This window comes from Balaenoptera ricei, chromosome 20 (genome assembly GCF_028023285.1).
Source record: "Balaenoptera ricei isolate mBalRic1 chromosome 20, mBalRic1.hap2, whole genome shotgun sequence".
NCBI lineage: Eukaryota > Metazoa > Chordata > Mammalia > Artiodactyla > Balaenopteridae > Balaenoptera > Balaenoptera ricei.
In genome coordinates this window covers 46599170-46625427 of record NC_082658.1, presented here as the reverse complement: position 1 = coordinate 46625427, position 26258 = coordinate 46599170, and the positions used below count along the sequence as shown (strand labels likewise).

The following is a 26258-nucleotide window of genomic DNA, read 5'->3' as shown; positions in this document are numbered from 1 at the left end:
CAAAGACAACCGTTTCATTTCAGAATTTGCCAGTGAAATCTTTAGTATAGTTCCACTTCTTCTGTTTTTTCGTCTGACTGAAGAAACTTCATAGTAGACCACATTGAGAAATCCACCAAAATTCTGGCAATACAAGCAAGGTGACAAGATTTTGATACTGTCTGTGTCTCTGGGCAACTTACAAAGCATTTTTCGTACTATTTCAGTTTAATTAGCTTCAGTATTTCTCTTCTTAGCAGGTTATTCCTGATGAGTAAAGTATCCACTTCCTTGATTTTAGGGAAGTAGTCATTTTCTCTTTTCTTCAGGTTGACTTTGAACTGTGATTTTATTGTTCATGTACAGTTCATGGAGAATGCAGTGGCACAAAATACAGGGTCCAGAGTCAACTCCTGACTTGGCTTTGATAAGTGTCATAAATTTAACATCTACTCTTTATGTCTGTCCGTCTTCAGATCCTATAGTAGTATAAATGTTGCTCTTCTCCCAGCTTATTTCCTGACGTTTTCTTTTTTTTAATTTATCAATGTCATGAATAATATTTTATAGTTTTTTAAAATAAATTTATTTATTTATTTATTTATTTTAAATGTTTGGCTACGTTGGGTCTTCGTTGCTGCATGCAGGCTTTCTCTAGTTGCAGCGAGCAGGGACTACTCTTCGATGAAGATCATGGGCTTCTCACTGTGGTGGCTTGTCTTGTTACAGAGCACAGGCTCTAGGCACGCGGGCTTCAGTAGTTGTGGCACGCAGGCTAGGTAGTCGTGGCCCACAGGCTCTAGAGTGCAGGCTCAGTAGTTGTGGCACAAGGGCTTAGTTGCTCCGCGGCATGTGGGATCTTCCCGGACCAGGGCTCAAACACGTGTCCCCTGCATTGGCAGGCAGATTCTTCACCACTGCGCTACCAGGGAAGTTCCTCCTGACGTTTTCTTCCCTTCCCTTTCTCTCTCTATAATACATAAAACTTTTTTAATGCATTCATACATATTTCTTGATTTTTCTGTATTGAGTAATTGAAAGCTTTGAAAATTCCGTGAGACCAGATCACTATATATTTTTACAGTTAAGAGATGTAAGAATATAACCCTAAAAAGAAAATGTGTAAGACTGACAAAACAAGAAAAGTATAAAGCTTTATTGAAGCATATTAATTTGAAAAGAAAAGATTTGAGTGAATGGACACAGGTATTGTGTTCCTGGATGAACAGTTCTTCCCAGATTATTACAATATCAATGTAATTCCTTTAAAATATCTATGAGATTTGAGGATTAAGAATGAGGTAGAACTTTAAATGATTATACATTTCACTAGAAAGTACAATAGCTAAGAAAATATTGAAAGGAAAGAAAACTGAGAGGGGCTTGAATTAACAGATATCTTAACACATAACAACAGTACAATAATTAAAACGGGTGTTCAATAATCAGCAGTCACATCACTTTAAGAGAAACAGATTGATAAAGAAGTATCACAAACTAATAGAAGAAAGAGTAAATCATTTAAGAAATGAGGCTGGGAAATGAATTAAGTTGGGTCTTCATCTTAACGCCAAACCACAAGATGTTAAAATAAGTTCTAACTATCAACATATTTAAGAATTGAGAGGAAACTTGCACAAGAATCTTAGAGAGCCTCATCCACCAGAGGGCAGACAGCAGAAGCAAGAAGAACTACAGTCCTGCAGCCTATGGAACAAAAACCACATTCACAGAAAGATAGACAAGATGAAAAGGCAGAGGGCTACGTACCACATGAAGGAACAAGATAAAACCCCAGAAAACAACTAAATGAAGTGGAGATAGGCAACCTTCCAGAAAAAGAATTCAGAATAATGATAGTGAAGATGATCCAGGACCTCGGAAAAAGAATGGAGGCACAGATCGAGAAGATGCAAGAAATGTTTAACAAAGACCTAGAAGAATTAAAGAACAAACAAACAGAGATGAACAATACAATAACTGAAATAAAAAATACACTAGAAGGAATCAATAGCAGAATAACTGAGGCAGAAGAACGGATAAGTGACCTGGAAGACAGAACGGTGGAATTCACTGCTGCGGAACAGAATAAAGAAAAAAAGAATGAAAAGAAATGAAGACAGCCTAAGAGACCTCTGGGACAATGTTAAACGCAACAACATTCGCATTATAGGGGTCCCAGAAGGAGAAGAGAGAGAGAAAGGACCCGAGAAAATATTTGAAGAGATTATAGTCGAAAACTTCCCTAATATGGGAAAGAAAATAGCCACCCAGGTCCAGGAAGTGCAGAGAGCCCCATACAGGATAAACCCAAGGAGAAACACACCGAGACACATAGTAGTCAAGTTGGCAAAAATTAAAAACAAAGAAAAATTATTGAAAGCAGCAAGGGAAAAACGACAAGTAACATACAAGGGAACTCCCATAAGGTTAACAGCTGACTTCTCAGCAGAAACTCTACAAGCCAGAAGGGAGTGACATGACGTATTTAAAGTGATGAAAGGGAAGAACCTACAACCAAGATTACTCTACCCGGCAAGGATCTCATTCAGATTCGATGGAGAAATCAAAAGCTTGACAGACAAGCAAAAGCTAAGAGAATTCAGCACCACCATACAACAAATGCTAAAGGAACTTCTCTAAGTGGGAAACACGAGAGAAGAAAAGGACCTACAAAAACAAACCCAAAACAATTAAGAAAATGGTCATAGGAACATACATATCGATAATTACCTTAAACGTGAATGGATTAAATGCTCCAACCAAAAGACACAGGCTCACTGAATGGATACAAAAACAAGACCCACATATAGGCTGTCTACAAGAGACCCACTTCAGACCTAGGGACACATACAGACTGAAAGTGAGGGGATGGAAAAAGATATTCCATGCAAATGGAAATCAAAAGAAAGCTGGAGTAGCAATACTCATATCAGATAAAATAGACTTTAAAATGAAGAATGTTACAAGAGACAAGGAAGGACACTACATAATGATCAAGGGATCAATCCAGGAAGAAGATATGACAATTATAAATATATATGCACCCAACATAGGAGCACCTCAATACGTAAGGCAACTGCTAACAGCTATAAAAGAGGAAATGGACAGTAACACAATAATAGTGGGGGACTTTAACACCTCACACCAATGGACAGATCATCCAAACAGAAAATTAATAAGGAAACACAAGCTTTAAATGACACAATAGACCAGATAGATTTAATTGATATTTACAGGACATTCCATCCAAAAACAGCAGATTACACTTTCTTCTCAAGTGCGCACGGAACATTCTCCAGGATAGATCACATCTTGGGTCACAAATCAAGCCCCAGTAAATTTAAGAAAATTGAAATCATACCAAGCATCTTTTCTGACCACAACGCCATGAGATTAGAAATCAATTACAGGGAAAAAAAACATAAAAAACACTAACACATGGAGGCTAAACAATATGTTACTAAATAACCAAGAGATCACTGAAGAAATCAAAGAGGAAATCAAAAAATACTTAGAGATAAATGACAATGAAAACATGATGATCCAAAACCTATGGGATGCAACAAAAGCAGTTCTAAGAGGGAATTTTATAGCAATACAAGCCTACCTCAAGAAACAAGAAAAATCTCAAATAAACAATCTAACCTTACACCTAAAGGAACTAGAGAAAGAAGAACAAAACAAAACCCAAAGTTAGCAGAAGGAAAGAAATCATAAAGATCAGAGCAGAAATAAGTGAAATAGAAACAAAGAAAACAATAGCAAATATCAATACAACTAAAAGCTGGTTCTTTGGGAAGATAAACAAAATTGATAAACTATTAGCCAGACTCATCAAGAAAAAGAGGGAGAGGACTCAAATCAATAAAATTAGAAATAAAAAGCAGAAGTTAAAACAGACACCGCAGAAATACAAAGCATCCTAAGAGACTACTACAATCAACTCTATGCCAATAAAATGGACAACCTGGAAGAAATGGACAAATTCTTAGAAAGGTATAACCTTCCAAGACGCACCCAGGAAGAAGTAGAAAATATGAACAGACCACAAGTAATGAAATTGAAACTGTGATTAAAAATCTTCCAACAAACAAAAGTCCAGGACCAGATGGCTTCACAGGTGAATTCTATCAAACATTTAGAGAAGAGCTAACACTCATCCTTCTCATACTCTTACAAAAAATTGCAGAGGAAGGAACACTCCCAAATTCATTCTCTGAGGCCACCATCACCCTGATACCAAAACCAGACAAAGATACTACAAAAAAAGAAAATTACAGACCAATATCACTGATGAATATAGATGCAAAAATCCTCAGCAAAATACTAGCAAACAGAATCCAACAACACATTAAAAGGATCATACACCATGATCAAGTGGGATTTATCCCAGGGATGCAAGGATTCTTCAGTATATGCAAATCAATCAATGTGATACACCATATTAACAAATTGAAGAATAAAAACTATATGATCATCTCAATAGATGCAGAAAAAGCTTTCAACAAAATTCAACACCCATTTATGATAAAAACTCTCCATAAAGTGGGCATAGAGGGAACCTACCTCAACATAATAAAGGCCATATACGACAAACCCACAGCAAACATCATTTTCAATGGTGGAAAACTGAAAACATTTCCTCTAAGATCAGGAACAAGACAAGGATGTCCACTCTCACCACTATTATTCAGCATAGTTTTGGAAGTCCTAGCCACAGCAATCAGAGAAGAAAAAGAAATACAAGGAATACAGATTGGAAAAGAAGAAGTAAAACTGTCACTGTTTGCAGATAGCATGGTACTATACATAGAGAATCCTAAAGATGCCACCAGAAAACTACTAGAGCTAATCAATGAATTTGGTAAAGTTGCAGGATACAAAATTAATGCACAGAAATCTCTTGCATTCCTGTACACTAATGATGTAAAATCTGAAAGAGAAATTAAGGAAACACTCCCATTTACCATTGCAACAAAAAGAATCACATACCTAGGAATAAACCTACCTAGGGAGACAAAAGACCTGTATGCAGAAAACTATAAGACACTGATGAAAGAAATTAAAGATGATACCAACAGATGGAGAGATATACCATGTTCTTGGATTGGAAGAATCAGTATTGTGAACATGACTATACTACCCAAAGCAATCTACAGATTCAATGCAATCCCTATCAAATTACCAGTGGCGTCTTTTACAGAACTAGAACAAAAAATCTTAAAATTTGTATGGAGACAAAAAGACCCCGAATAGCCAAAGCAGTCTTGAGGGAAAAAAACAGAGCTGGAGGAATCAGACCCCCTGACTTCAGACTGTACTACAAGGCTACAGTAATCAAGACAATATGGTACTGGCACAAAAACAGAAATATAGATCAATGGAACAGGATAGAAAGCCCAGAGATAAACCCACACACCTATGGTCAACTAATCTATGACAGAGGAGGCAAGGATATACAATGGAGAAAAGACAGTCTCTTCAATAAGTGGTGCTGGGAAAACTGGACAGCTACATGTAAAAGAATGAAATTAGAACACTCCCTAACACCATACACAGAAACTCAAAATGGATTTGAGACCTAAATGTAAGACCGGACACTATAAAACTCTTACAGGAAAACATAGGAAGAACACTCTTTGACCTAAATCACAGCAAGATCTTTTTTGATCCACCTCCTAGAGTAATGGAAATAAAAACAAAAATAAACAAATGAGACCTAATGAAACTTAAAACCTTTTGCAAAGCAAAGGAAACTACAAATAAGATGAAATGACAACCCACAGAATGGGAGAAAATATTTGCAAACAAATCAACGGACAAAGGATTAATCTCCAAAATATATAAACAGCTCATGCAGCTCAATATTAAAAAAACAACCAACCCAATCCAAAGATGGGCAGAAGACCTAAATAGACATTTCTCCAAAGAAGACGTACAGATGGCCAAGAAGCACATGAAAAGTTGCTCAACATCACTAATTATTAGAGAAATGCAAATCAAAACTACAATGAAGTATCACGTCACACCAGTTAGAATGGGCATCATCAGAAAATCTACAAACAACATGCTGGAGAGGGTGTGGAGAAAAGGAAACCCTCTTGCACTGTTGGTGGGAATGTAAATTGATACAGCCACTATGGAGAACAGTATGGAGGTTCCTTAAAAAACTAAAAATAGAATTACCTTATGACCCAGCAATCCCACTACTGGGCATATACCCAGAGAAAAGCATAATTCAAAAAGACACATGCACCACAGTGTTCATTGCAGCACCATTTACAATAGCCAGGTCATGGAAGCAACCTAAATGCCCATTGACAGATGAATGGATACAGAAGATGTGGTACATATATACAATGGAATATTACTCAGCCATAAAAAGGAACGAAATTGGGTCGTTTGTAGAGATGTGGTTAGACCTAGAGACTGTCATACAGAGTGAAGTCAGAAAGAGAAAAACAAATATCATATATTAACGCATATATTTGGAACCTAGAAAAATGGTACAGATGAACCGGTTTGCAGGGCAGAAATTGAGACACAGATGTAGAGAACAAACATATGGACACCAAGGGGGGAAAGCGGCAGGGGGAGGGAGGGTGGTGGTGTGATGAATTGGGAGATTGAGATTGATATATATACACTAATATGTATAAAATGGATAACTAATAACCTGCTGTGTAAAAAAATAAAATTCAAAAATTCAAAAAAAAAAGAATTGAATATAAAAACTGGGACCATTTAAAAAAGATGAGGAAGAATAATATTTAGTTTTTGTGAGTGAGTAAGGACTTAATGAAGCAAAAAAGTGACAGATGGAAACAAAGGAAATGGTGAACAGTTTTGACCATGTAAAACTTCAAAATCTCTACTTAAAAAAAAAAAGAGATTAAAAAGAAAAAACTTAAGTATGCTTGCAGCAGATATGAGAAAAGAGTAATATCTTTATCATGAAGAATTCTTATGGATTAATAAGAAAAATGCATCAACAGTAACATGCAGGTCATACTAAGAAAGAGTATGTTTTTAAGAGTTCACTAATAAATTCAAAGAAGTTCAAACTGAAAGAATAGTAAGATAATATATTCAACTATCAAATTGGCAAAGATATTTTTTAAAAAATTCAGTGTCAATGTCTTTGGAATTGTGAAGAGAGCAGCTTTTCTAGAAAGCAGTTTTGACATGGATATCAATAGCCTTATGGATGTTTATAGCTTTTGGAATCATAATTCCACTCTTTAGAATTTATCCTAAGGAATTAATGTTCATATGTTTATCATAGCATTATTTTTTATTTAGGTTTTTTTAATTCAGGTATATCTTATCGATAAAGTGCCCAAATTTTAAATCAACAGCTTGATTAAGTTTTACATGTGCATACACCACAAAACATCTCCCAGGTCAAGATACAGGACATTTCCAGCATCCGGAAGGCTCCTCTCAGTCAATACCTGTCCTCACCAAGAGTAACCAGTATTATGACCTCTGTTGCCATAGATTTATTTTGAACTTCACATAACATTATTTATAATAGCAAAAAATTGAAACAGTCTAAAAGTAAATAATGAAGAACTGACTACTTTGTTGGATCTCCATATGATGAAATAATATGAAGCCATTAAAAACGTTTTTGGTACAGAATTTCAGTTTGGGAAGATGAAAAAGTTCTGGAGATGGATGGTGGCGATGGTTGCACAACAATGTGAATGTACTTAATTTCTCTGAACTGTAAACTTTAAAATGGCAGATTTTATGTTATGTATATTTTAACATAATTAAAAAATGTTTTGGGTACTGTACTCTAGGTGAAGTTATATAGAGGAATTTTTGCTTTATTTTTGTATCTTTTTGTAAGTCTGAAGTTATTTCAAAATAAAAAGTTACGAGATGTCTTTGGAGAATTTTTAATGCTGAGTAAATCTCAGTATAATATATAGTGAAAAATATATTCAGATCATACTGCGTATATAGCATAACCCTAATTTTTTGTGGAGGAGTTGGGATGGGTTATGTCTGTGTATACACACATGTGAATATACATTATCTTTGCATAGATTTGAAAGCCTATGGAGAGATCAAGTGATCCACGAATATATTGATATTGGTTTCATTATTGTGGTGATACTTTCCTTTTACCAAACTTCCTGTAATTACCCACATATTCCTTTTACAATTAGAGTAAAGCAAGAAAAATTTTAACTAGAAGAGAAGTTATTAAAAGGGAGAAAAATAAGGACTTCCCTGGTGGCGCAGTGGTTAAGAATCCGCCTGCCAGTGCACGGGACACTGGTTCGAGCCCTGATCTGGGAAGATCCCATGTGCCGCGGAGCAGCTAAACCCATGCGCCACAACTACTGAGCCCACGTGCCACAACTGCTGAAGCCCGTGCGCCTAGAGCCTGTGCTCCACAACAAGAGAAGCCACCACGATGAGAAGCCCACGCACCGCGACAAAGAGTAGCCCCCGCTCGCCATAACCAGAGAAAAGCCCGTGCACAGCAACGAAGACCCAACGCAGCCCAAAAAAATAAAATAAATAAATTTATTTTTTTTTAAATGGGAGAAAAATAAAACTTTTCAAAAATTGGCTTAATGACTTTGAAGATTACTTTCTTTAAGGGTTGTTCTCTTTCTTCATCTCTATCTTCAGTCATATATTTGCCAAGTCTCTTTTCTCCAGGTCTGATTCTAGGTAATGGTCTTTATCTTTTACCGTTTTTCCCCCAGTCTTTTATTTTAAAATAATTGTTGATGTAATTTTCATGGACCATCTGTGCTAATAGTGTATTTTTTTCCCCAGGTATTGAATTGAAACACCTTTGTTTGGAATACATGACTCCATGGCTATCAAATCTAGTACGTTTTTGTAAGCACAATGATGATGCCAAAAGACAAAGAGTTACTGCGATTCTTGATAAGCTGATAACAATGACTATAAACGAGAAACAGATGTATCCATCTATTCAAGCAAAAATATGGGGGAGCCTTGGGCAGGTATTGAGTTTGCTCAAACATTTATCTAGTACCTCCTTGGTGCAGATATTTATCTGATACCCACGTTGTACAAAGCACTAAGCTAGGGATGTAGCTGTAGAAAAGACAGTCCCCTCTTTCAAAAAGCATGCAGACACCCACCTAATTCTTGATCTGCTTCAGAGTTGTAGAAGTCTCATGCATGTCTCAGAGCCAGAGAAACACTAATTATTTTAGCACTCTTCTCCATGGCATAATTACAGTCATCCCACGGAATTCTCAGTGTGTAGAACCCACAGGTGCTGAGGGCCAACTGTACTAAGCCATTTTTTATGTAAGGGACTTGAGCATCCCGGGAATTTGGTATCTGCAGGGAGTCCTGGAACTTATCTCCAAGGCTACCAAGGGATGGCTGCATGTAGAATTTAACTGTAAAAATCTGATGTTGTTTCTAATAAATAGTGCATTAGAGTGTATTCTAGTACCCTCTATACCATAGGTGTCAGTAAATGTTTGCTAATGATGTTGTTTGGGCCACCTGCTCTCACTTACAGTTCCAGCATAAGAATGCCAATATTAAAATAGTATAATGTAACTATTTTTTATCTGACAAGAATTATGCTACCATTTCTTCAAGATAATCATTGAAGGAGGTGATACCCTTACTCAATGCTGTGAATCCTCCAAATAATTTTAAATGACCTTGCAGCCATTTTTGTAGCTCTACAAAACATCTCAGTACTTGATGTCATTTCTGTATTTTAAAATAATTGTACTTTATACTGCTCATACATTACTGTCTTAGAAGAGAACAGAGGTGCTTTAAGAGTGAGTGAAAATAGGACTTCCCTGGTGGCGCAGTGGTTAAGAATCCACCTGCCAAATGCAGGGGACATGGGTTCGATCCCTGGTCTGGGAAGATCACACATGCCGCGGAGCATCTAAGCCCGTGCGCCACAACTACTGAGCCTGCGCTCTAGAGCCCACCAGCCGCAACTGCTGAAGCCTGCGCACCTAGATGCCGTGCTCCACAACAAGAGAAGCCACCGCAATGAGAAGCCTGCGCACCGCAACGAAGAGTGGCCCCTGCTCACCGCAACTAGAGAAAGCCTGCCCGTGCGCAGCAACGAAGACCCGACGCAGCCAAATAAATAAATAAATAAAATAAAATAGTAAAAAAAAAAAAAAAAAGAGTGAGTGAAAATAATATATGTAGAGATTTAAAATTTTTGAATGCTGGTCTCTGAAGGAATTGAGGGAATATTCTCATCCTTTCCTGGATATTTTATGATAAATTATATTTATTGACAGGTCTGTAAATAAAACCTAGTATTTTGGAGGCCTCAGGTAAAATAGAATTTTCATGTTGACTGGGCTACTCCTTGAACTATTTTTAAGTTAAAAATTAAGTTGACAGAATGGCTAAAACATAAGTTATCTTTCACTCTTCCACTAGATTACAGACCTCCTTGATGTTGTACTAGACAGTTTCATCAAAACCAGTGCAACGGGTGGCTTGGGATCAATAAAAGCTGAGGTGATGGCAGATACTGCTGTAGCTTTGGCTTCTGGAAATGTGAAATTGGTTTCAAGCAAGGTAATCCCTTTTCCTTTGCCTTCTGGGCTATGGCTTGATGTATCTTTTTATTATCAGGAGGTTTTTTGTTTTATAATGAGTCATTTTAAACTGAAATTTTTTGTGATAAAACTGTTTAACTCCCGTGTTTTTTAAAATTCTGCTTCTTTACAGGTTATTGGAAGGATGTGCAAAATAATTGACAAGACATGCTTATCTCCAACTCCTACTTTAGAGCAACATCTTATGTGGGACGATATTGCTATTCTAGCGCGCTACATGCTGATGCTGTCCTTCAACAATTCCCTTGATGTGGCAGCTCATCTCCCCTACCTCTTCCACGTCGTTACTTTCTTAGTAGCCACAGGGCCACTCTCCCTTAGAGCTTCCACACATGGATTGGTCATTAATATCATTCACTCTCTGTGTACTTGTTCTCAGCTTCATTTTAGTGGTGAGTTCCAGGAAAGCAATTTGTGTTTCACCAGTTCCTTTCTCCATTTTACACATTTGACACTTGACTGGCATAGATTACCTTATTATTTATTATGGTACCTTAATACCAAGCTGCTTAATCAAGCCTATGTTAATGATATGAAATATAATCAAATCAAAAAGAAAAAGAATGAATTACTTCCATTCCATCTCAAGCCATGGCAAAGATGTTCTGTGCATGTTTGTCATGTAGACTCTAGTAGTTATCACATAAGCTGAAGGCTCAGCACCGGTTGACAGTGTTGCTTTACTAGCACGAATTTGTACGTAAAGGGAGTTATGTAATGAGCATTAAGCTCGTGTATCCAGAGGGTTGGTTTAGGGAGCATTGTTATGTAATTTTGATATGATATTCAAATTATCTAAATTCAAAATGAACTATGGCACTTTAGAATTAAAAAAATAGTATCTTTAAAGTCTTTACTTGTTCCTTTTTTCTTTTACAGAAGAGACCAAGCAAGTTTTGAGACTCAGTTTGACAGAGTTCTCATTACCCAAATTTTACCTGCTGTTTGGCATTAGCAAAGTCAAGTCAGCTGCTGTCATTGCCTTCCGCTCCAGCTACCGGGACAGGTCATTCTCTCCTGGCTCCTATGAGAGGGAGACTTTTGCTTTGACATCCTTGGAAACAGTCACAGAAGCTTTGTTGGAGATCATGGAGGTATAGAAGGCAAAATGATAAGAAACTAAGCTCATTTTTAAAAATCCACTGGTACTGTATAGAAGAAATACTGGTTTATTCTGCTGTTTCGTACTTAATGCTTAAATAAAAACACTCCCATGGAATGTGTTTATTGGTAATATATATGTCACTTATTTAGTGCCATTATAATAAACATTTTTTAATGTTTCTATAAACATTTATATACATAAATATATTCAGAGTATCTTTTTTTTAGGCATGTATGAGAGATATTCCAACATGCAAGTGGCTGGACCAGTGGACAGAACTAGCTCAAAGGTATGTCCCAAATAAATTTAAGTTGCAAAAGTACGTGTACTGTTGAAAAGATAGATACTATTGCATAATCAATATTTTAATTAATTATTTAATATATATAAACACAAAGGTTTTCATAAGCTCTTTGGATCTTTAAATTGCAGATTTGCATTCCAATATAATCCATCCCTGCAACCAAGAGCTCTTGTTGTCTTTGGCTGTATTAGCAAACGAGTGTCTCATGGGCAGATAAAGCAGATTATCCGTATTCTCAGCAAGGTACCTCCTCCTCTCCTCCCAACTATTTGTTGCTCCCAAGTTGTAAAGTATATCTTGAATTTTTCTAAGGGACATTTAAATTTGAATTTAATAAAATATCTTGTATGTTGCTTATTGAATCTTTAAAAAATGGGTTTTGATTATTTTTTTATTGTAATTCTTTGAAGTGAAAAAAACCTCTCTCTAGAGAACCTATCTTAAAAAGAAAATTAAGTATTTCTTTTGGTAGAAGGTACTCTTAATATTTTGTTATAAGCATTTAACTAGATGGTAAGACTAGCCTTATATAAAATTATATATTTGTAATTACCTATAATAATGCCTGACTTCTTATATTAGAATATAATATAGAGATATTTTAAAATAAGAACCCAAATGTGCTTTGAGCTAGCTACCAAAATCACCACAGCACTGGAAATAATTCTCACACTTATTAAATAAGAAATTGTTCCTGAAATAATTCTGAGATTCAGTTTAGGAGTTAATGTTTTATTTCAATGAAAGTAAAATAAAGAATTCTGTTTCCCTAAAAGGCGCTTGAGAGTTGCTTAAAAGGACCTGATACTTACAACAGTCAAGTTCTGATAGAAGCTACAGTAATAGCACTAACCAAATTACAACCACTTCTTAATAAGGTAATTACTGTGCAGAAAATGAGTGCATTCATTTTGGGTATCAGTGTTAAATGTTATTTTCTTTCAGAATTCAGAAAATAAGATGGATTGAGAAGTTATAAAGAAAGAGCTGTAGTTAAAGTAGAACTTCCTGCCTTAAAATTTCGTTGTTTGAAGTATTTACATTAGAGGAAGAATAAGTATGGGCAGTATGTTCTCAAATGCTTGCGTGTTGTCTCATCAGTGCTAAAGGACAGATGGGTATATATTCTTAATTCTTTTATCCAGTAAGTAATAATTGAGCATCTGCTATGTGCCAAGTACTGTTTTAGGTGCTAGAGATATATAACTGAACAAAGCCAATAAAATTATCTGCCTTCGTGGAACTTTCATTCTAGGGTGAATGTAGAAGTTGAGGAGTGGCTAGATAATAAACAAAGTAATTAAAATACATGATATATTAATTGGTGACCATTATTGTGAAGAAATGTAAAGCTGGGTAAAGTATACCTGATAATCAAAAGTTTGGGTGCTAAGTGAAGGTAATGTTTAAAAGGAATAAGATGATAATAGCCACTGTTTTAGGGTGGTCTGAGATCATCTCAGCTTTGTGACCTCAAGCAGGTCATTTAACATCTGGACATCATGTTTCCACATTGATAAAATGAGTAAAATGGACTAGATGATGGCATAGTATTATCTTCCAACTCTAAAGTTGTATTCTGTGAATTGAGTACAAAGATATGCCAGATTTCAGAGAGATTACTGAGAAATAAATACTTGTATATTCCTGGTATTGAGTTGTATGTTCTACAAACATTCTAATCCTAAATTATACAAAATGGTTCTCTCATCTTCACTGTGAGGGTGAAGGTCATTCTGGCAGTCGTGTGCACAGCGGATTGGAGCAGGGAGAAACTGGAGGCAGAAAGAATCTGCATTTAGAATAAAGAAGGTTGGCATGGCACAGTGTTACTAGCAATAAGCAGACGCAAAAGGGACTACTTTGGAAGCATCAACAAAACTTGGTGACCAGGTTTTAGAATAAAGAAGGTTGGCACGGCACAGTGTCATTAGCAATAAGCAGATGCAAAAGGGACTACTTTGGAAGCATCAACAAAACTTGGTGACTGGGTTTTAGAATCCAAGAATAGGGAGCAATCAAAGGAAATGCCAAGGTTCTCAGCCTGGTAACAGTGTCTTCAGTTACACACATGGAATAGAGGAAGAGCTTGCTGATATATTTACCTTCTCCAGAAGAGAAAACATGCATAATTTGCGGGATAACATCCGTTTTATACTGCAGTGCGTTTTGATGAGGCTGTTTGTGGTTCATCTTGCTAACCTGCAGTGCGTCTCCCTTGCCAGGACTCCCCTTTGCATAAAGCCCTCTTTTGGGTAGCTGTGGCCGTGCTGCAGCTCGATGAGGTCAACTTGTATTCAGCGGGCACCGCACTTCTGGAACAAAACCTGCACACCTTAGACAGTCTCCGGATATTCAATGACAAGGTGAACAAGCTTCCACTTGGTATTCCTAAATACCAAGCACATTAGAGCTCCTCCCTCTTTTCTTGTTGTTATCTTTTAAAATCAGAAGAGGTCCATAACTTAAATACGAATTTCTGTAATGCAACTTATTATGAGTATAGTTCCTTACCAGCTCATAAAAACTGTTTAAACTTTGCATATTTTTTATATAAAAATAGCAGAAAACAGTATTTGCCCAATATTAGTAAACAGAATAGGGATAAAAATAGTAATAATAATAGCTACCATGCTAGGCCCTATGCTGTCCAATGCACTGTACACTCAGTTGTAATTTCATAACCCAAAGGTAAAAGTTAGCATTCCCCACCCCCATTTCACTTCACGAAGAAATAATCTAAAAATGAGCTTACTTTTATTGAATTATGGTACTTAATGAAAAATAGGTATAATTAGAAGCAGATAAGGAGTTTGGAGAGTCTAAAGGAAACTTTTGGATACTTAATTGTACTAGTTTTTGTTTGCTTAATCCCACTTTAAAACATACCATCACCACCCCTCTTAACATTTATCAGCCTTGATTGAGGTTGGATTTTGGCTCACAGAGGACAGTGGAAGGAATATAACAGTAAGAAATTGTATTCCTTTTGTCTTTGGAGAAAAAAAAATGGGACGAGTCTAGGAGAAAAGAGAGGAATTTTAAGATAGATGTGTGCATATAACAAGAGATTTGCTTGAAGTGAAATTAACAGAGCTTGTGGGTAGAAAGAAACAGAACCAGAGCATGGTTTTAAGTGTGAAGATACCTCATCTAAAAATTATTCGTTCAATCTTATGTAGACCCAGAACAGCTGGGGCTCTGGGAAGTATGGAAACAAAATTATAGAGGTAGAAGCTACCTTGAAGTTTATCAGTCAGACCTCCATTTTACAAGATAGAAAAGAACAAAGAAGTCAAGTAACTTGTTCATGTTTGTACATCTGATGTGGGACTAGAACCTCTCTTTCCTAATCCCCATTGCCGTTTTCTGGGGTGGTCTTCGGACAGTGGTGGTCAGAGAGAGAGCTACCTATTGGCCATTTCTGTGAATATAAGAATAGTTGTAAGTGAAGTGTTTGTCTAGGAGTATCTGCCTTGGCATTTTCATTGCCAGAATAGCCCATTAGCAGAAGCTAATATTGCCTCCAGTGCCCCAGGATACTAGGAATCAGAGATAATAAAGCCTGTTAAAAGTCACCAGAATGAACGACGAATAAGGTCTGAGAATCTGTTGTATAACCTGGTGACTATAGTTGATAACACTGTAGTGTATAATTGAAATTTGCTAGGAGAATAGAACTTAAATGTTCTCACCAAAAAGGGGGATGGGATATAAATATGTGAGGTGATGGATGTGTTTATTAACTTAATGCAGGGAATCCTTTCACAACATGTATGTGAGAGGATATACATTCATCGTTCAAATCATCACATTGCACACTTTAAATATCTTACAATTTTATTTGTCAATTATACCTCAATAAAGCTGAAAATATATATATATAAATTGAACATATAGTAGGTTAATACTTTATATAATATTTATATGATATTCTGCAACTTGCTTTTTTATTTAACAATTAAGTGAACATCTTTCTAAGCATGTATATATATATACACACACACATAAATGTGTGTGTGTATATATATACATTTGTATGTGTGTGTGTATAATTCTTTCTCATGGCTGCAGAGTATTTTACAGTATGCATGAACCACAGTTTATTCAACCATTTGCCCATTAATGAATATTTGATTTGTTTGTCATCTTTTCTATTATAAAAAATGCTCGAAACATCTCTCTACATTTATTTTATAGACTTATGCTTTCCTTTCTTTGAGATAGAAATCTAGACAGACCTGAACATGACCCTAAATACCTTCAGTTTTTGCTTTAAAAAAATCTCTGTGCATAAGGAAATCACAGGGCTTCTTTTTTTAAAAATGCAAATTCCCGGTCCTTATCACCTCTCATGATTCTGAGATGGAACCCAGTACTTTCCACCTTTAAACAAGCATCATCAGTGACTTTAAAGCAGGTATTCCTGGTACCACACTTTAGGAAACATTGACGTATGTGCACTGCCATGTGTAAAACAGATAGCTGGTGGGAACCTGCTGTATAGTGCAGGGACCTCAGCTCCGTGCTCTGTTTTGACGTAGATGGGTGGGATGGGGGTGGGGGTGGGGAGGTCCAAGAGGGAGGGGATATATGTATACATATAGCTGATTCACTTCCTTGTACAGCAGAAACTAACACACTGTAAAGCAACTATACCCCAATCTAAAAAAAAATCTTAATTTAGAGGTCAAGTTACACCGCATTTTTGAGTTTCAATTTCCTTGTTTTCCCACACCAGAATGTCACATCCACCAGGGCGAGTAGTTTTTGTCTGTTTGGTTCACTGACGTACTTGCAGAGCCTAGAACCATGCCTGGCACATCAAAAACATGTGATGAGTATTTGATAAGTAAAAGAATGAATGAATGAATCTGTCAATCCGTAAAGTGGAGCTAATACCTATTACATAGAATTGCTTTAAGGTTTCAATACAATAATGTATCTAACACTTGTATACGGCAGGCACTCAGTAAATATGAACTCTCTTCATTCTCTTGAATTTCCAGTCATCATAGTACACAAAGTGCCAGCTACAGTTCAGTGCATGGTCTTATTTAAAATAACAATAATTTTAGTTTTTAAAAAGTCACCAGGATATAAATTGACAGTCACTTACTTTGCATTGTAAATCAAAGCTGTTTTATCTTCCATCACCTTATTAGTTATATGTTTAACTATCTTGCACTAATTTATTTGCAGTACCTTAAATGTTCTGTGGTTTTCTGTAGTCACCTGAAAATAATTTCTCTCAACCTGAAAGGAGTATCTACCTTGTCGTAGCTGTTGAACACAAACAAAAACCAATAAGTGATCCTTCCTTTGTGAACCCCATCAGCCATCTCATGATTATTTTTTAATAGAGTCCAGAGGAAGTATTCATGGCGATCCGGAATCCTCTGGAATGGCACTGCAAACAAATGGATCATTTTGTTGGACTCAATTTCAACTCTAACTTTAACTTCGCACTGGTTGGACACCTCTTAAAAGGTAGAGGCCTTATGTCAGAATATTTTTATGAAATGGTGTCGAGAAGCCAGAAGTAACTGAAATGATTGAGTGCTTGAAATAATTTGGCTCATGTGTCTCACTTTAAACGCAACTGTATGTCTTATTGAGTTATGTTTTGTTCAGTATATATTTTAATAGAACCTAATTTCCACATCAAATATCAAATTTCCTTTAAAAAGCAAAGGAGTTGATTCTTATAAAATTTCTAAGTACTGAACTTTCTAATAGCTGTTTTATTAATTAATGCTACTTATTGATAAGTATCGTTTTGATTATCAAAATAAGATAGACTGCAAATCAATAAATGTTATTTGAGTAACTCATGTTAGAAAATGTTATGTTAGAGATTTGACCACAGATTTTCTTAACTTGTTACTAATTTACTGTTGATCAATCCTGTTGTCACATACCATAGACCCTCACCCTTCTGGTGCCCCATCCTCCCACCTCCGCATTTCTGCATTGCTTATAGCAGTGATCTCCAGCTCTTCCTCAGAGCCAGCTTGTTCACTCCCTCACCTGACTTTACTCCCTACTGGTGACTTCGCTGAGTGTTAGTTTTGGTTTATTAATGTGGGGCAGTCATGGCCCAAGACTGCAGTTAACAGGAACGGCAAATGGGGTGAGTCATAAGCAAAAACAGTGTAAAGTATGGCCTGGGATAAGGAGCTGGTGTGAATTGCTGGCTTTAGATTTGGCCAAAATTAGAGACTCAAACTAGAGCTTGAATCTGCAGTTAGGTATCAATTTAAATGATTGTTAAGCTTGAGGGATCATAGAGGTTCCCCCAGTTTTTAACCAAATATATATATACACCTACCATTGTGAATGTATACATTTGATTTCACCACCTTATGAAATTTCTGCAAAAAATATTGACAGTTTTAATCTCTAAAGTGAATAGGCATTGCCTAAAAGATACTACATTTACTACAGGATACCAAGAAGATGGATTGCAACTAGGCTGATAAAATGCTTGTTTATTCTATATTTCTAGAAGAATACCAAATATTTTCAATGTACAAATCCCCTATTTTAAATGGAGTAGCATTAGTGATTAAAAGTTGTCCAGAGAGCAAGCTTACCCTCTAATCAACCGGATTCTTTGGGCTCTGAGAGCTTATACTCCCTATATCATAAGACTTTTTTCTTTAATTAAAAAAAAAATTTAAGTGATAGAACCCTATTTTCAAAGCATATCTTAAGGCAAACTACACTAAATAGGTTTTTAAAAATTCCTTGTGCTGCTTTAGGGAATAGAAGATCTGAAACACCATCATCTTCTAATTTTCCTCTCCCTGAGGTACCTTCGAGTTCCAGGGAACATTCTTCTATTCTATACATTTTTGGTGCTTAATCCTATAGGTAATTAATTAACTATTCACATATGTATATATTTTACCTTCCCAAATGGCTATTCCCCTTACATACTTCCTTTCCTTGCAAAGTTGCTAGTCACAGAATAAGAATTCAACAGATACTTGATGAAAGAATGAATTAACTTCTTGTTTGTTTTTATTTTTTGTAGGATACAGGCATCCTTCACCTGCCATTGTTGCAAGAACGGTCAGAATTTTGCATACACTACTAACTCTGGTTAATAAACATAGAAATTGTGACAAATTTGAGGTGAATACACAGAGCGTGGCTTACTTGGCAGGTAAAAACACAAAATAGACAAAATTAATCTTACCACAGCTATATCTAAGGACCATGAAAAAGGTACAGACACCTCTGGGTCCTTCCGCTGGTTGCTTGGCAGGGTAAAGAGTTCACAGTTCAGTCCTGTGGCATTGGTTAAAATTTGGAAAGTTTTGCCAAAACATTTTTCCTTACAGAAGAATTTGCATTAATATGTGAAATGTGTTCCCTTAGTCATCTTTGGTTCAAGACACCACGTGGCTCCCTGTTGTCTGTCATAAAATCTAGAAGCCTCAGCCTAGCATCCTGGGCCCTTAAGCAGCCCTCCTGATTCTGTCCCCTTTCTCTAATTTCATAGGCCTCATTTTTTATTACCTCTCCAAATGGATGGGCTATTTTAAGCTAATCTACTTGCCATCTCCTAGAAGTGCCTTTATGCTTCTTTAATATTCATTCCTGATGCCCTTTGCTTTACCTAGACTGTCTGCCCATCCCCACCATTCCATTATACCGTCCCTATCTGCTCTTATCTGATTTGTGTTTCTCCTCTCAACAACACTTAGCACTTATGTATAACACAGTTCTTGAACATCGTTGTTTGTTGGAAAGTGCTGATTCCCAGTTTAGCAGACTTCAGTTTGTGGCAACTTTTTTGTTTGAATTATTTGACCTTGGGCAAATCATTTAACATTTCAGAGTATTTTTCTAAGAAATGGACCTTATAGTCCTGCCCTGCCTACCTTTTGTGTCTGTTGAGGTCCAGTGTTTATTAAAGCACTTGACTAATATAAGGTGCTATTTAAATCTCTTTATAAGTTTCATGTTTACATGCAGTCTTCCAAAACAGACTATAAACGCTTTAACATAAACAAGTCTGTCCTAAGTGTTTTATATCCTTAAACTTCATACTCTCATGTTTAACAGCTATTATTCTCTTCAGGAGGTTGTAAGAAGTATATCCTAATTTAAGTCACACTTGTGATTTATTAAATTTTTAAATCTTCCTTCTTTTTCCTTTTAGCTTTACTTACAGTGTCTGAGGAGGTTCGAAGTCGCTGTAGCCTAAAACATAGAAAGTCTCTTCTTCTTACTGATATTTCAATGGAAAATATTCCTATGGATACATATCCCATTCATCATGGTGACCCTAGCTATAGGTAAATGGACTTCTTCTCCCACAATTTCATAATTACAATCAGATTTCAATATTCCATGCCAATGGAGGCAAGCAGCAGAGTAATCCAGAAGGTAATATAGAAGGGACTCTAAAGATAACCTAGGAAGAGTGTGTAAATCAAAACTCATTTTATAAATGTACAGTATTTTATGTGTGTTAGTTGAAGGAAAGTTCTTCTAATCTAATTGTGCTAATTAGTTAACATTAGTTTGCCTCTTTTTAAGCACAAATCAGTTGAATAATGAAAAGAGATGATCTTGAAAGTATCGGATTGCAGGAAAAGGCCTAGGAAAACCTGATGTGAAATATAAGCAACATTACATGCTTAATGATAGAAAACTAAGCTATACAGATTTGTAAAAAGATACACGTGCCAACATATTTATTGTATTTACTCATATCACACTAAAGTTACTAAAAAGTTTTCTATAGTACAGATTTAGATGTTAAGATAATCAAATTATATCCTGTTGTATGTTGCTTTGAGTGGTATATTTTTCACTAAAACATAGAGAAATTACATGAAAATAGCATCATTTGGAGTTTTTTTATATTTTCAGTTAAACAAAGATACCTTTAAGTTTTAGGTACAGTGTTGAACATGGGAAAATAATCTTGTGTTTGTAGTGCTTATATCATTAAATTTATCAACATCCCACTTTTTGATAAAAAGCCCTCAGCAATTTCCAGCTGAGATGTTAACAGTGTATGCAAAAGCTTTCCAGGCATACTTGGCTTTCAGTAGTCTTACTCTTCAGTCATTCCTATGATTATATTTCTTTGAGATATGCCCTTTTTGTTATGAAAAGGAGAAAGTGAGTTTGACTGTGTTCCCCCTTGGTTTTTAAACCAGGGATACAATTGCTTATTTAGACTTGATTCTCCCTGATTAAAAAATCAATGCAGTACAGTTCAGTTGAGCATTTGTTGAGTACCTACTGTGTATAAGATGTCATGGCAAGAAAGTGGATACTTCCTGGGGATAGATTAAGAGTTTGTACCCTAAAGAGCTTTAAAGTACAGTTTTAAAATTACTTGGTCTCTGCCATTGGGAAATACAATAGCCAATTAGAAGGGCCAGCAGTGGTTGTATTTGTCATCATGTTTATTGATTCTTCTCAATTGTTTTAATCTCTCAGGACACTAAAGGAGAATCAGCCATGGTCCTCTCCCAAAGGTTCTGAAGGGTACCTTGCAGCCAGCTATCCACCTGCGGGCCAGACCAGTCCCCGAGCCAGGAAATCCATGAGCTTGGACATGGGGCAGCCTTCTCAGGCCAACACGAAGAAGTTGCTTGGTTAGTTTATCTAAATTATGTAGAAAGTTTTAGAATTCTTTTCAAAAATGGTCAGATACTTTCACTCCTGGAAAATTATTTGAAGCTGTTCAAGATTATCAAAATTTCCTGTTTTTGATGTAGCAAAGTCTTTGATGCCAATTATGAGAGAGTTTGATAGATCAGTTAAGCCATATCAGTTAAGATAGAGGAATGAGAATGAGATCTTGAAACAGTTTTGCGGGGATTCTTAGACTAAATATTGTGGCTCTACTTGTTTTATTCTGCCTTGGCCAGGCAGAAGGGAAATGGGAGTAGGAGAGACATTAGATACTCACAGAAAAGGAAGAGTCTTGCAGCATTCAGATGCAGGGCCTTTAACAATATATTTCCCAAAATTACCCTCTGAGGGCAGAATACATGAATATGCTATGAAGCTATAATAATACTATTTGCCATCTTTTCTTTAAAAAGACAAAAAGGTAAGAGTTTTTGATTACTGTAAGAAGATAGGGTTCTTGGAAGTTAAAATTGCTTGGTTATATCAACATTTGACCATGAGAAATATACCTGAAATGCTGTGAGACCCTTTTTCCCTTTTCAAAAACTGAAGTAAATAACGAGAGAGCCCACTGATCCCACCTCACCACAGATTGAATGCAAAGGTGCTCTTACACAACTTTGGCTAAAGAAGTATAAAATAAATAACCTGCCAATAAACCATGAGAGAAATTGAAACCATGAATGTTAATCACTATTACTAGTCACATAGGACTGTTATCTTTTTTTAATTTATTTTATTTATTTATTTTTGGCTGCATTGGGTCTTTGTTGCTATGCGCAGGCTTTCTCTAGTTGTGGTGAGCGGGGGCTACTCTTCGTTGTGGTGCACAGGCTTGTCATTGCGGTGGCTTCTCTTGTTGCGGAGCACGGGCTCTAGGCGTGCGGGCTTCAGTAATTGCAGCACATGGGCTCAGTAGTTGTGGCACACGGGCTTAGTTGCTCCGCAGCATGTGGGATCTTCCCGGACCAGGGCTCGAACCCGTGTCCCCTGCATTGGCAGGCGGATTCTTAACCACTGCGCCACCAGGGAAGTCCCAAGGACTGTTATCTTTTGTTTGAGTTCCTTTCTCTTTATACTTTTCCATAAATAATGTTCTAGGAGTTTCCTGGTTACTTTGTGTTTTGTGATTCTGAGTTTTCATGCCAAGGAAGTTGTAAATGAAAAACTAACTTCAGAGAAAATGCAATATTGAATTCATTCAACCCATGTGATAGATGAAAAAGTTACAGCCTTTGCCCTGGAGGAGCTCATAGTTTGGTGGCTAAGACTTATAATCAGACAATTGCAACAGCATCCCCAGGTGCCATTAAAGTAAGGAAATTAGGAAAAGCTACAGAGAGGAGGTAACATTTGAACCGGATCTTGAAAATTTAATACATGCTTGCCTGGTAGGCACAGGGTAAGGAAGGCATGTATTCAAGAGAGGGGGGAAATAGCATAAATAAAGCAAAGTCAGGAAAAGCACTGGGGTACGAAATGAGGCTAGAGAAGAATTGCAACTAGTTTGTGGGAGACTTTGTGCCATGTTAAGAGATTTAGCCTTATCATGTATCCAGCAGGGATCTTTAAGTAGGGGAGAGACGTTACAAAATTTTATTCTTAGGAAAGGTTTTTGGCTACAATATGGAGAAATAGGAAGAGTTTTTTCGCAAGGGAATCATTTAAGAGATCGTTACAGCGGTCCAAGCAAAAAATGGTGTAGGCCTACACTAAGGCAGGAGCAGTGGGACAATGGAGAAAAGGAATCAGGTGTGGGACTTAGTGCCTGACTCTTTGGGCCAGGTGGGGAGGGAGAAGGCAGTGAAGGATGTCAGAAATTTCTGGCTTCAAAAACTGGCTGGGGGCTTCCCTGGTGGCGCAGTGGTTGAGAGTCTGCCTGCCAATGCAGGGGACACGGGTTCGAGCCCTGGTCTGGGAAGATCCCACATGCCGCGGAGCAACTAGGCCCGTGAGCCACAACTACTGAGCCTGCGCGTCTGGAGCCTGTGCCCCGCAACAGGAGAGGCCGTGATAGTGAAAGGCCCGCGCACCGCGATGAAGAGTGGCCCCCGCTTGCCGCAACTAGAGAAAGCCCTCGCACGAAATGAAGACCCAACACAGCCAAAAATAAATAAATAAATAAAAAATCCTTCTCTCTACTTTAAAAAAAAAAAAAAAAAAAAACTGGCTGGATAGTGATTCCATTCACAGAGATCAAGACTAATATATTTATAGTACAAGATAAATTTAGGTTGGTTGATATTATATTTGAGATCCCTTCAGGATTCTTGGCGTGTATATGTAAGAGATAAATGAGAACATACATCTGGAGTTCAGGAAGAGAGAAGTGGACAAGTGGCACATTTAGAATTGATTAGTTCATTAGACAGCTGAAGCTATGGCGGTGGAAGGAGATCTCCCAGGAAGAATGCAGAGTGTAAAGTAAAAAAGGAAGAATGAGAAAAGTAAGAAAACTAAACATAGAGAGTGGTGTCCTGATCTCATGCAGTATGAAAGCACGAATTGGTTTTTTTTTTTTTTTTGGCTGTGTTGGATCTTCGTTTCTGTGCGAGGGCTTTCTCTAGTTGCAGCAAGCGGGGGCCACTCTTCATCACGGTGCGCGGGCCTCTCACTGTCGCGGCCCCTCCTGTTGCGGAGCACAAGCTCCAGACGCGCAGGCTCAGTAGTTGTGGCTCACGGGCCTAGTTGCTCCGCGGCATGTGGGATCGTCCAGACCAGGGCTCGAACCCGTGTCCCCTGCATTGGCAGGCAGACTCCCAACCACTGCACCACCAGGGAAGCCCACACAAATTGGTTTTTAGGAAATTTGATATTTAAAGTCTGGTCACTAACTGGATGCCTAGCCTTGCAACTTCAGGCTAATCTCTTAACTGCTCATGGCTTCCTCAGTTTACAGGTACAGGAAATGAAGAGGTTGGACTAGATTCTTTTGGGCTGTTAAATTATTTGACCTTGATTTTTATGACTATTGTGAATAATTATTAGTATTAAAACTTGAGGTTAATAGAACATTAAATTTCTCAAGTGTTCAATTGTCATATGTAATTACAGTGGCTTCAGTTCTGGCTTTTAAAAAATAATACTGTCAAAAGTATTCCAGATTTGCTGTTAGAGCTGTACCAAGAAGAATAAGAGAAGTTCTTAGAATATAAAGAACAGAAATATATAAGTTCCAAATAATCCAGTTTCAATACTTTTACTTTAAGAGACAGGTATTTAACATTGGTATAATACATGATTAGAGAAACTCAAAGCCAAGTGGGAAACGGTACTGCTTGCTATTTTTGAAGCATCTCCCAGTGTATCTATTATTTAGTACTTTTAGGCATGCACATCCTTTTTTCAAAGCCTGAAGAACTAAAACTTTGATTTTGTCTACTTTTAGAAATTCTTCATAGGTTAATGACTCATTCTTGGCACCAGCAGAATGCCTTAAATTGAAAAAAGGCTGTTCAGACATAGTTGATCTTTGCTACTAAACAGCACATATCTCTGTATTTATTATCAAATATTGTACTTGTTGGTGGAGTTTGGTTTACCTCCAGTGTAGTGCATGTAATCTCAATTTAATTTGGACCAATAAGGCACATCCTGTCCTGAAACAGAACAGCTGTGTGGCCAAAATTCCTTGAGAAGACGGAAAAAAACAGGAGAGGAGAGGAACTCTGCCCCAGGGATATGTTTGAGCTTTCTTTGGGTCCTTAAGTGAAAACTTAAACACTTTATGCCCAAACATTTTCTTTTTAGTATATTCCTATTCACAGACACTGTGGTTAATGAACTTCCATATTCTGTAACTTTTGTTTATAGGAACAAGGAAAAGTTTTGATCACTTGATATCAGACACAAAGGCTCCTAAAAGGCAAGAAATGGAATCAGGGATCACAACACCCCCCAAAATGAGGAGAGTAGCAGAAACTGATTATGAAATGGGTGAGAAACAAAGTTAATAATTAATCTAGATCATTGAAAGTAAGGAGGGAGAGTACATTAAAGCCATATTTGCTTTCCAGCCATTTCTTAGTATCATTAGGATAAAATATAGAAACATTTGCTCTTTTTCAAAAGACAAAGACAAGCTATACAGTCCTTAAAATGACAGATATCCTGAAACCTGTGTAGAAAGTAATCATACATATGATATACAACATTGTATACAGCTAGCCAGAACTTTTGTATAGGTGAATAGTAATTTTGTATGATATTTATGTTGATATTTTAAGTGTCTGTTAAAAAGCTATCGAATTTTAGAAGTGACATTAAAATATGTTAGGTGAAGTAGTATCTAGTGTGTTATATTTGATTAATATAGCTGATTGTGTTAATCCATATCTTACCACAGAAACTCAAAGGATTTCCTCATCACAACAGCACCCACATTTACGTAAAGTTTCAGTGTCTGAATCAAATGTTCTCTTAGATGAAGAAGTACTTACTGATCCGAAGATCCAAGCACTTCTTCTTACTGTTCTGGTAATATTTTTTGCTTTTTGTGGGGGGTTTTTTCCAGTCTACTCTTAGAAGGCCCTTAAATATTAAAAACATGAAAGGAAGGCCAAATTCTGCTTCTGACCGAAACAGGTAA

At 36.8% G+C, this 26258-nt stretch overlaps 1 protein-coding gene across 11 annotated transcripts in view; it reads left to right on the top strand.

Annotated features, from left to right (window-relative positions):
• Nucleotides 1-26258, top strand: part of NF1 (neurofibromin 1) — a 260084-nt gene that overhangs the window by 215024 nt on the left and 18802 nt on the right. For 10 of the 11 annotated variants that reach the window (XM_059908698.1, XM_059908697.1, XM_059908694.1 and 7 more), the window contains 14 exons: nucleotides 8785-8978; nucleotides 10414-10554; nucleotides 10708-10987; nucleotides 11475-11689; nucleotides 11928-11989; nucleotides 12133-12247; nucleotides 12781-12882; nucleotides 14230-14370; nucleotides 17368-17494; nucleotides 19044-19175; nucleotides 20178-20313; nucleotides 21473-21630; nucleotides 25484-25606; nucleotides 26016-26146. In XM_059908698.1, coding sequence (XP_059764681.1) covers nucleotides 8785-8978; nucleotides 10414-10554; nucleotides 10708-10987; nucleotides 11475-11689; nucleotides 11928-11989; nucleotides 12133-12247; nucleotides 12781-12882; nucleotides 14230-14370; nucleotides 17368-17494; nucleotides 19044-19175; nucleotides 20178-20313; nucleotides 21473-21630; nucleotides 25484-25606; nucleotides 26016-26146 — 2057 coding nt within the window. The remainder of the gene's footprint in view (nucleotides 1-8784; nucleotides 8979-10413; nucleotides 10555-10707; nucleotides 10988-11474; nucleotides 11690-11927; nucleotides 11990-12132; nucleotides 12248-12780; nucleotides 12883-14229; nucleotides 14371-17367; nucleotides 17495-19043; nucleotides 19176-20177; nucleotides 20314-21472; nucleotides 21631-25483; nucleotides 25607-26015; nucleotides 26147-26258) is intronic. The other variant, XM_059908696.1, reaches the window with a different exon arrangement.